The sequence below is a fragment of the Xenopus laevis genome, chromosome 8L (genome assembly GCF_017654675.1).
Source record: "Xenopus laevis strain J_2021 chromosome 8L, Xenopus_laevis_v10.1, whole genome shotgun sequence".
Lineage (NCBI taxonomy): Eukaryota > Metazoa > Chordata > Amphibia > Anura > Pipidae > Xenopus > Xenopus laevis.
Window position 1 is genome coordinate 117051872 of NC_054385.1, and position 12445 is coordinate 117064316.

Here is a 12445-nt window from a genome sequence, read left to right on the forward strand (position 1 = left end):
TGACCGAACACTGTGAATGTGAAGCACATGCTTTTTAATTTTGTTTTAACGTCCTATTTGTCAGCCCGGCTTCTGGTAGTTGAAGGGTGATGCATTGTTGATCCATTTTGCTGCTTGATGTATTTGTCAGCACAAATTTTCCGAGGCATCGTCCCTGTTTGTCAACCAAGTGCACATCAAAAAACAGCCTCTAATAAATTCAAATACAAAGTGAAATGAGCCATGTTTTATATAATCTGTGTGCAGTGTCTGAAGCTTTTACCAAGGTCTAGAACAAAGAACCAAAAACTCATTTGCCATCTCCATCTCCATAGCAACCTCAAAAGTGTTAAGCAAGAGTGTGTCCATCTTTAGATAGCTCACAGGCTGGATCACAAGGGCAGATTCATATAGTCAATGGCAAGACCGAATGATATCTTCTGTGAAACCTTTTGATAGACTGCGTCTAAGAAATGCATGTTAGAAATTGAAATATTATTGATTTTTATTATTGATATTATTGATTATAAGTTGCAAAATAGTTGTAAAATAATTTTTAATTTCCATCTAAAAGTTTCTGGGAATTTTGAAAAATGCTAAAACAATATTTTAAATAGGATGCATCTAAGAAATGCATGTTAGCAATTTTAATATTATTGATGGTTAAGTTATTTAAAAAATTTAATTTAATTTAATTTTTAGTTTCCATCTAAAATTTTCTTGGAATTTTGAAAAATTATAGAACAATATTTTAAATGGGATGCTTCTAAGAAATGCATGTTAGCAATCTGAATGTTATTCGTGGCTTAATTATACAAAATGAAATCATTTTTATTTTTCATCTGAAACTTTCTGGGAATTTTGCAAAATGATCAAACAATAGCTTACATAGGATGCGTCGGAGTAATGCATGTTAGAAATTTGAATATCATTTAGGGTTAAATTATAAAAAAAGTGAAACTATTTTTAATTTCCATGTGAAATTTTTCTGGGAATTTTGAAAAATTCTAAAACAATATTTTAGCTTGGATGCGTCAAAGTAATGCATGTTAGCAATTTGAATATTATTTTTGGTTAATTATAAAAAAGTGAAATTAGTTTTATTTTCTATTTGAAATTTTCGGGTAATTTTGAAAAATGATAAAACGATATTTTAGATAGGACGCGTCAAACAAATGCATGTTATGGATTTGAATATTGTTGATGTTTATGTTATAAAAAAAGTAAAATCATTTTTATTTTCCATTTGAAATTTTCTGGGAATTTTGAAAATTGATAAAACAATATTTTAGATAGGATGCATCTACGAAATGCATGTTAGCAACATGAATATTATTGATGGTTCGGTTATAATATATTTTTCTTTTTTTAAATCCATTTTCTAGGAATTTTTAAAATGATCAAACAATATTTTATAAATTGTTGTTTCTAAATGTGCACACAAATAAATGGGATACTTATTGTAAAGATAATATTTATAGTTTGGGTGTATTGGAAGATTTCGCTCAAGACTTGCAAAATGGCAAGAGACTTTGGGGGCACAAGCCTTTTTCAATGAAAAGCTGACCCTTTTAAAACTTTTAAAACTGTAAATTATATTAAAATAGTAACAATCCACTTAGTTTGGGCATGTAGACTAAATGCTGCTCCACTCCTTGGTATTACTGTTGTCAAATTCTAATTTCTTCTGAGAGAGCACTAGCTATTGCTAAACCCATTGCCTATCATTTTACCATGTCTCATTTTTACCTCCCTAATGCTTTCATCCATTGTCACCTGTACATATTCCTGCTCGCTGTGTGTGGTCTGAACTGTCCTGACCTCATAACCCATCCACAGATGCCCCGGTATCGCATACAGGTATCCTTCCCTTCGCTTCTTGAGTTCCTGTTGGCTTTTTACAAAAAGTGCATGTTGATTAGAAAGCTAAGCATGTTGATTCTGACTATAATGCCGTCCCATGCACTCAAAGATAAAGCCTCACCTAGCGAAAGAACTACCCACACACTCACATTGCTACCTGTAATAGAAAGCATAACAAATATATTTATGTATTGTATGTAATATATCGATATATATTGGAATTTTTTTCAAACGTAACAATTTTTTAATTATTTAAATAAGTTCCCCCAGAATGACAAAAAAAGTGACTATTATTTTGAAAAGGCATTTAGTAGAATTCTCACAGTGGTAACATCCCATTATGGAGCCTAGCATGGCTATCAACCACCCCTAGTGATGAGTTTAAAGAACCTGACAGAATAGAGAAGAATGGCAGCAATAGACCAAAATTGGTCAGATATAACAGAACTTCCATCATATAGATTGGGGGATAATGACACACGGCAGGACAGCAGAAGAGTCGTTTTTTTATTATCAAAATCTGTCAAATGTTCTACTTTCATTCCAGTGTTCCTCCCAAGAGCTACTATATCAGTGGGTTACTTTCAGATTTATTTCAGACATTCTTATACTGATAGAAGTTGGTCACACAGTAACCAACTTCGATTTTAGTACTGCCCTTTAGAATCAGACTGGATATTGACTGCTGATTATTATTCATCACACCTCATTAGATATAAGTGTACAAATATATGGCTTAGTTATCTCCTTAGGGTCACATTGTCCCACAAAGAAACCAGGGGACGTACTGCTCTGCAGATATTGCTGCTTCAAACTGGAATCACATTCCTTGGTCACATAGGGGCAGATTTATCAAGGGTCGAATTTCAAGCACAAAAAACTTCGAAATTCGACCATCAAATTAAAAAATGTTGAATTGAATATCGAATTCGAAGGTTTTTTTCAACAAATTTGCCAATAATGCGGTCGAATAAAAATAGTTTGATCGAACGATTGAATCGTTTGAATCAAATGATTCGAACACTTTTAACGATCAATCAAAGGATTTTCCTTTGACCTCTAAAGACTTAGAAAATGGTTGTAGAAGTTCCCCATAGGCTAACATAGCCCTTCGGCAGGTTTAAGTTGGCGAAGTATTGAAGTTGAAGTTTTCTTAAAAAAACAGTACTTCGATAATCGAATTACCGAATATTCAAACTATTTTTACTTCGATTCGAAGTCGTAGTATCCTATTCGATGGTCGAAGTATCCAAAAAATTACTTCAAATCTTTTTACTTCGAAAATTCCCTCTAATTCACTTCGACCCGTAGTAAATCTGCCCCATCAAGTAGTATCCAAGGACAGGAAGCAGGGAAGGTATTCAGATGCCATTTTCAGCCAATTACACCACCTTGGCTGGGCATTTGGGGGCAGTGCTCTCAAATGATTTCTATTTGCAGCAAAAATTGCAAAAATATAGTTTTTCATGTTACTTCCCTTCACCCTAACTGCCCAACCCAGGTGGTATAATAGGCTGGAAAGGGGGTCTGAACAATTTGTTAGATTGGCTTGTAAATATTAATATGGTTTTATGAAGTGCTGATATTTAAATAATGTTAACGTTAAGCAGGAGCATAAAATCATTTAAGTAATTACAAAAAAAAAATGTAAAAGAATAACTGACAGCAGTATTCATCTAAGGCACAGAAGCAGCAGTAAGCAGTATTGAGACAAATAGCACTTCAATACATTTATTGAAGAACACTTGAGTGAATGCCAGAGGTAGCCAGGTAACACCATTCACAGTGTTGTAACAGGGAAACTGAGCAGCAATGTGTGCTCCATGGGGAGCAGTTGTTATGTTGTCATCAAAAAGCCCAATTTACTGAACATTTTCCCAAGTGCTGTCATGTTTTCCCCCAGCCTAGCATTTATCAGCCCTGTGGTTTACAGTCTGGAAACATTCTGTTATTCTTCATGCATTTTGTGGTCAATTTCTATAATTCCAAAATCAAACATGAAGAGAGGCTTCCAGTCTAATGGGAATAAGATGTACCCACAACATAGAGAAATATACAAATAAGGGGCCCTAAGCATCATTATAGAACATAGATTTAGTGCTTACCATTTCCCTGTCTCTAAAATTATATACTACTCATGTAAACCTACTCATCCTAATACGCAGTTCCCATTCCTACCACAACTTTACTCACAGCATATATTGTGATGCCAGCTACACTAACTCATTATATGGAACTAATACCTTCATTTGGATCCATGTTCATGTGCATGTTGACAGCATTATTGTTCATTGAGAATTAACATTTCAGAATCCCATGCTATTTTATTCCTTGAAGGCGAACTAAACCTCCATGCAATTTTACCCACCTGCCTCCCTACACAGGCTCCATGCTCCCCAATGGTACACTATATATAGAGCAGCTGATATTGTCCAAACATGGTACAGAAATGCAGGGCTGTTTTCTGGAGTCACGTTGGTACATTTTAGAAGGGTAACATGGAGCCTGTTCAGGGGAGGTGGTGGTGAAATATGCATTGGAAATGTTTAGTTCTCCTGTAAAGGCCCAGTAACACCACCAAAGTGTTTTATACGTAATTATTAAAATCTGTGTATTTTACAATTGCAATCATGTGCTCATATTTATGAACACTCAAAGATGAATGACCATTGTCTTTCATATGTGTGTGTATGGAAACCTTTCATAAACCTTACAATGGAACTTCTGCAGTTGCTGGACGGTCAGATAAAATATGTTATCACTTGTTGGTGTTACTCTCCCTTTAAACTGACATGGATGAACTGTTGATACCAGGAGGAAACCCACCCCCAAGATGAGCTGTTCCTGCCCAGTAGTGCCTGACATGTGCCAAGTTACTTGAAAGCCTCTCATTAGACCAATTTTACTGCCAATCCTAATTTTTACTTCACCTTTAGCGCTTATGTTGCTATTTAGTAATGACAGTGCTTTTGCTGTGAAACTCTAATTCTAATATGCCTCTTTCTCTTCTCCACATTTTGTCCCTTCCTCCTTTATCTTTCCTTGAATGTTTGTCCCCCCTTCTCATGTCTGATGCTCTGTCCATCTGGAACTTAAAATTATTTATTTTTCTGTTCTTCTATTGTTGTCTAATAACATCTGTACTGTACGTTTCCCACCATCGCTTCCCTTATTATTCCTTATGTCTTCCTTTTCTTTCCTCTTTTAAAATGTAATTTTTCATCTTTATTAATAAACCTTCTAATTTCTACATTTCTTAAATTCTATAATTTATCCACAATGTTCTTATTTTTTCTCTATTCCCTTCTGTTGTCTCTTTATCTTCTAAACTGTTCATGTTTATTGCATTGTCTCTTCTCCTACTCTCGTCCATATCTTCTGCCTCCCCTCTGCCCTACTTCTTCTAAAACTGCTCCTCATTTTGTTCTTCTCATATTTCTTCCCTAAACATTATCCCTTCTTCTTTTTCTTAATTTGATATTCAATGCCTCCATCAGACCCAAGCCCTATCCCCTCCACATCCAGCATAGATCATGCTGTCATCGGAGGAGTTGTAGCCGTGATTGCCTTTCTCCTCTTCTGCTTGCTTATTGTCCTTGGACGCTACTTGATCAGACACAAAGGTAAGATCCTCCCTGCAACGCCACTTAATGTTGTTCTTGGGCACCAGCGCATTCTTGGCCTTCTATGAATGTGGCTAGATTGTACATAATCCTGTCTTTCACAAAATGAGAAAATGATTGGATTGGGGGAAGCAACAACAGACTATTGAGTTTCAGAGATAGACTATCATTAATCTTAACACGACTATTGCTGCGTGTGTCCTGTCTGCCACACAGCTTGATAACACTGTTTATGTTAAAGGAAGGAAGTAAACACCAAGTCATAGTATTATCAGTTAATCAGATCTATCATGTCATTAGAAAAAGGAAGCCAGTAAAGCTCATTTTACCAGCAGTATGTTCTTCACTGAACAAAATCTCTTCTGCTAAATAAGAACGTTTGTGTAGTAATAGCTTAGCAAAAAAATACAATTTTGAGGCACATTTCAGTTTGAAAAACACCATATTTTAATAATTATAAAGGAGCTATGTGAACCTTCACCAGAGCAATCATGCTAGCAATAACAGTCAATGGAAAGGTGATTTTCTCGAGGAGCGCAGCTGCAAACAACTCACTGTTTCAACAAAAACACATTTGTTAAATGATACGAAGATTAAGAATGACAGTTTAGATTTGTGGATGATGGTTACATAGGTTAGTGGCAACAAAAAGATGACAGGCTTATAAAATTCATGATTATCTTCTGTATACACCAAATTAGAGCCATTACAAGGATTCTGACACCTTAAAAATTATTAAAAAATTATTTGCACATACAGTATCAGATAATAAAATGTGTACTACATTTAAACACATAGTAACTGTACTTAACATTACCTACAACTTAGTTGCTGATCTGAATGACCAATAACCCTAGTGTATTAAAAAAACTATTGTGGACTCACTGAAGTCTAGAAAAATACCTATGGCTACAGATAACCCAGGGACCTGTATTTTGGATTTCTATATAGGAAAAAAATCATTTTATGCTATTAACAATATACATTCTGAATAATGCAGGAGTAAATCGGTATAAGCTTGTTAAACACATTACCAACATGTCTTTTAATGGTTCAACAAATGGCATCATCCCAATTGCCTCCATATTGTAAAGTTTCCTCAAAGCTGTAGTAGAAATAGAAAGAATGGAGGTCAAGGAACATCAATTATGTAGCTAGACCTTGTAAGGCCTCAAATGTTTGTATAAGGAAGCTCACAAGAAACAACATTGATCTAAATTAGAACCTCACTTCATTTGAGTCTTTTGCCCTATAAAATACAAATGTAAAATTCTAGGAGGAACAAAAATATTGCCTGAGAGCTTTCACCTCCCAAAGATGGAATCCAAGAACATACAACTTTTGCAACTCTGTTGCAGAGCTGTAGAAATATTCAAAGTCCAGAGAAGTTAAGGCTATGTGTCCCTGTTCTAAAACATACCGTAGAAGTATAGAATTTGCTTCATGTTCACTGTACATTATGTTGTCCCTTTGTTAACCCAAGTATAGAAGACTTGTCTACAAAAATGAAAGAATCAAAAAAGAGGACAGGTAGAAATTACATATTGTCAATTTCCCAGCTGCCCCAAGTCATGTGACTTGTGCTCTGATAAACTTCAATCACTCCTTACTGCTGTACTGCCAGTTGGAGTGATATCGCCCCCTCCCTTTCCCCCCCCAGCAGCCAAACAAAAGAACAATGGGAAGGTAACCAGATAGCAGCTCCCTAACACAAGATAACAGCTGCCTGGTAGATCTAAGAACAACACTCAATAGTAAAAACCCATGTCCCACTGAGACACATTCAGTTACATTGAGAAGGAAAAACAGAAGCCTGCCAGAAAGCATTTCTCTCCTAAAGTGCAGGCAAAAGTCACATGACCAGGGGCACCTGGGAAATTGACAAAATGTCTAGCCCCATGTCAGATTTCAAAATTGAATATAAAAAATATGTTTGCTCTTTTGAGAAATGGATTTCAATGCAGAATTCTGCTGGAGTAGCACTATTAACTGATGTGTTTTGAAAAAAAAAAAGTTTTCTGATGACAGGATCCCTTTAAATACTATACATGCAGTTCCTCCTTCTTTCTACCTATAACTTCTGCCTACAAATACTGCTAAGGCAGTGACCTTCTTGCATAGAGATTTCTCTGTATGTGTGTCCATGAGAAACTCTACACTAGCTGTAGAACAATGGGACCCATTGTGATTTCCATTATGAGACATTTGTATGTTAAAAAATGAGATTGCTACATATGTGTATCATTTTCTAAACATGGATACAACAGCAGTTGCTTAGGTGGTGCTCCACCAGTTGACTTAGATGGTGGTACTCCTACCTTACCTTTCCTCTCTATGAGCAGGTAATAATTTGTATTCTGTTGCATCTACCATTGAATGATGAGGATGATAATGGTGAAGCTGCAGTGTTGTCTATCTGTCCTTTCTCAGGTACTTATCTTACCCACGAGGCCAAGGGATCTGATGATGCTCCTGATGCTGATACAGCCATCATCAACGCAGAGGGTGGACAAGGTGGATCTGATGATAAGAAGGAATATTTCATTTAAGCTCCGACCCTTAATCCTGAAGATAAGTCAAAGGCAAAGAGTGATGACATGTGATACAAAAAAAATGCACCTGCAGAACAAATTCAAACCAACATTAAGAAAATCTGATTCACAAGGATAACTCTCTCTTACCAAGTCAAAGCAAGATGGAGTCCATGAAAAACAACAGAGTGCGTCAGAGAGGGAGAGCGAGAAAGAAAGAGAGAGACAGTGAACGCATAGATCATGCTTCTTAAAAGAACTTGTAAAAAAGTTATTACTAAATACTTTTAAAACTATAAAAAAATTGCTTGCTTAAATCTACATATCTTCGGTGAACGCACTAATCTAACAAACAAATAATAATCGTGAGTTAAGATCTTTTTCTTTTTGTTTCTTTTCTTTTGAAATGTGTATAAAGTTTTATTTTTTACTTTGGAATGTTGAGAGGGAGGGGAAGGATATTATTTAAACATATTTGCCGTTTTGGTTGCTAGGGTAAATGAAACAGGTAGGGTAGAAGTTTGTTTTTTGTTTTCCTAAGAGTTTCTTTGGGTCCTGTCTATACAGGGGCACCAGAATTTTTTTTTTAGCAGATATTTAGACAGATTTAAAAAGGAGTGTGGGTTATCCAACTTACATTATGTAGGATACAATGGTAATGGCCATTTTTGGGTACGGCAGTGAGATTACCAACTAAAGCAACCATTGCCCATCCATCCCCTGGAAAAATCCTTCCTCCTGTCAAGAGTGGTTGGTGACCATAACTGAGTATAGAGGAAGTTGGAAGAAAAAGTGTTAATTATATAATATTTTACATTAAAACTTTTCTGTATCTCCTTGAAGTATTCCCATTAACAGGATCCAATCAGAGTGCTCTATTGCAGGTAGCGGGTCAGGCGTGGAGACATCTGGTTATAGTGCATAGGTCTAGTTGCCAACATTCTTAGGGGTCTCGGTGCAGAAAGATTGTAAAAAAAACTTACTGGGCATTTTTAATCAGACAAATTCAAATGCAGGGGCTTATATCAGCTTGGCAAGCATAGGCCACCCGGTTAAAATTTACAGCTTCAGCCATATGGAAAAGATAATGATATAAACCAATAAATCAATGTATTATGCCATACTCCGTATGTACCAGGCTTGACATATAAATCATTTTGTTGCATTGTGTCTCTTGCATTGCCAATAATGTGTAATCTTAGTCATTTAAGTCATAAAAATACACCCACAATGGTATATACATATTCTACCATTTCAACAGACACCTACACAGGGATATCACAGGCTTAATGTTGCATCTAGCACACTCAGAACATCCTTTATTTATTAAAAGGGTGACTGTGGTTCGTGATGCTTTCATTAAGTCTGCTCCATCTGTATATAAACAATTATTGTAGAAGCCAAAACCTTTCATGGACGACAACACAATAACATACAATTGTTAATTCATACACAATATATAAAGATTGAGCAGGCTGTCTTGATGTTTCTGCCCCCATTCAATGGGGCTGCTTCAAGTAATCCAACTTAGCCAGCTCCATCTGTATGTATTCTGCTGTATGTACCGTATATAGTCACAACAAACCATATGTTTGCTATAAGTGCCCTTCCATCCCATACTTTTCAATGCTATGGATCACATACCTCAATGAAAACTCTTCCAGTCATTTTCTACATAGGAAAATAACAAATCAAACTATTAAAGGGTTATAAACAAAGACACCGACCTGGTGACTTTTATTTATTTATTGTATATTTCTGTTTAGTGGTTTTCTCATTGCGCCAATGAGAAAAAAATGGTTATTTGTTGTATCCTGTGCAGAATTAAAGTGGCAGTAATGCTTACTGACAAGGCCTCCTGTGTTCAAGAGCAACTTTAACCCAGTTAAATAACCAATTACCAAAAGCCAAAGGCAGTGTTGGACTGGGACACCAGGGGCCCACCCAAAAACCTTAGACCAGGGGCCCAGCAAAGAACCATAGACCAGGGGCCCACTCTCAGTACTATTATAATTCTTTTCCTCACTTAACCTCTATCTTCCCATTCTCTATTCTTTACATACTATAATCTATTGTTCCATCGATTTAGCCTCTTTGTTCTCAAAGAAATAGATAATGGCCATGAAAAAGACCAAATATTTAGCAGCACAAGGGCCCCCTGACACCATGGCCCATCGGGAGTTTTCCTGGTATCCCGGTGGGCCAGTCCAACACTGGCCAAAGGACAGAAACCTATGGACAGTTGACCTAGCTACTGACAGTTTAGGAGATAAATCAACATAGATGCAGTCTGAAGATAGAACTAGTAGATCAATATGTTGGCTTCTTCAAAGCCAACATAATTAGTCTAAAGAATAAATTAAAGTATTTAATGGGGAAGTTATGAGGAATATTAACCAATAGACTAAGCCAACATTTTATTTAAAGTGCGCTCTTCCATATGAAAGCTACTTGTGTTTGAACATTGCTGCCCATATTAACTCAGTCAACCTGGTGCTTCCCCATAGAGGTTAATAACATGTTATAACATAACTATATATAATTATATATAAATATATGTACATAGGTTGGGTTACAAGAGTATTTGTGAATTCTTTCACTGGTAGAGGGGGCCACTGAAAGGGTCAATGTTGTATTTATGGTTGTTTCAATGACTGTTTAATGAATGTAGTTCTTAATATGTTTGTTACTATCTCCATGTTTTACTTTTCACGCTCATACCTTAGAAAGTTTTCTGGCCTGTCTGGGGATGGATGTGGTTGATATGTAATATATTCTGTATCACTTTAAGGATACTGCAAACAATGCCCTACACATTGAGGTCTTCCTCTGCTTCATTCGTCATTAAAAATACAATGACTGGTTTGGTCTAGAGGCCAAAAAGCTGTCACATCCCTCCAACCTTTCATTTGGAAGCCATATTCCATGGAGTTGTTTGTTCCATAGCATTCTGCCTTGTTTACCATGGTTGGCCAACGGTCAATGGCTATAGGTGTCATTTTTTAGTTCTTTAAACCACTAAATGCATCATCCTTCTTGTGGAAGCCATTTATTTTGTTAAATAAGGTCATGCACAAAGTGGAAATTAAGGTAAAAGAGAAGCACAGATAATATAGTGGGGTGGTGAGTTGAACCTGGAAATACAAGTCAACCTCACCAAGATCACACATCAGATTCTTTCAATGCTATTATGTTTGGACATGTAGCATTTGTCTTGGTTTAAATTATAATTATTTAAATTCCCTTGAATATGTAATTTCTTCCCCTTTTTTTTCCCCTTCAGGAAAATTCAGGGTCTCCCTTTAATCTAAAGGAGGGGCAATGATGAAACAGGAGTACGTATTTAAGTAGGATATATTTCTATAGAGAATCATATAGTTGGACAGAGGTTATTTTTTGTGTAGGGTTCAAAACAAAGTTATATTTCCAATTACAATACAAGTGGGACCTGTGATTATTTTGTCGGAATGAGTAATATTTGTGTACTATGACTCAATGTGTATTTTATATATCCAAAAATGTCAGGTATCTGAAATATCTGTATCCATTCCCGTCATTTATTTTGGATTTCCCTACTCCCGCGACAAATTGAGAAGAATGGGACAGAACCAGAGGGAGGATAATTTAGAAGCAATAATTCTAGATTGGCAACCATGGTGTCATGGGCAGATGTTTTTGGGGCGTCCTTACTGCAAAACGAATGTTTAAACGGCAACTTCATTAAAGATACTAAAGTATTGGCATTGTTGTTTATTTCTGGGTAACCAACTGTTTTTCAAAGTTCTTTTTTAAGAAAGGTGTATCTAGTTATTACAGTTGAACGCCCACTGGAAGGTGGTTGATGTAAATATTTAATGAAAAGCTGATTAAACCAATCAGACAGAATAGTGAGCGGTGGTTATGATGTTGGTGGAGAAGACAAGACACCAAGACATACAGTATGCTGTCTATGGCTCTTTTAAAGGGGTCTAAACCCCCACAAAAAATAATAAAAACTTGCTTGCCTGAGCACCTTTGCAGTCAATTTTCTATTTTTAACAGCTTCTAAGATTTTTGCAGTTTTTAATACCAGGCTTAGTCAAGAGTGTCCGTGACCCTACTCAGTTTGGTATGAGTAGTCTAAAACTGTGAATATCTCATAAACCACTAAAAACAGATCATCAATGACATTTGCAAATGTGCTCAGATAAGTACTCTGAGTAAGTTTCATTATTTTTAGGTGGTTTGACTCCCCTTCAAAAAAGAAATAGATAAAAATACTTCCCAACGCCAAGGTCATCAGCCTTACTCAACATCAATTCTTTTTCTTTGGGTTCATATCCCCTTTAAAGTAAAACCGTTGAAACAAGTCTCTCAGTCTGCAGTTGTTTAATAAATCAGTTTCTCAAATTTTAAATCATTTTTATCTTATAGCTTATGAGATATTTAGTGTTTTATTAGTGACCTCCC

General features: G+C 36.0%; 1 protein-coding gene across 2 annotated transcripts in view; it reads left to right on the plus strand.

The window, feature by feature from the left end:
- Positions 1-11733, plus strand: part of cadm3.L (cell adhesion molecule 3 L homeolog) — a 204196-nt gene extending 192463 nt beyond the window's left edge. The window contains exons 8-10 of one of the 2 annotated variants that reach the window (XM_018231341.2): positions 1819-1839; positions 5340-5465; positions 7896-11733. In XM_018231341.2, coding sequence (XP_018086830.1) covers positions 1819-1839; positions 5340-5465; positions 7896-8014 — 266 coding nt within the window. In that variant the 3' untranslated portion in view covers positions 8015-11733. The remainder of the gene's footprint in view (positions 1-1818; positions 1840-5339; positions 5466-7895) is intronic. The other variant, XM_018231342.2, reaches the window with a different exon arrangement.
- The last annotated feature ends 712 nt before the right edge of the window (positions 11734-12445 follow it).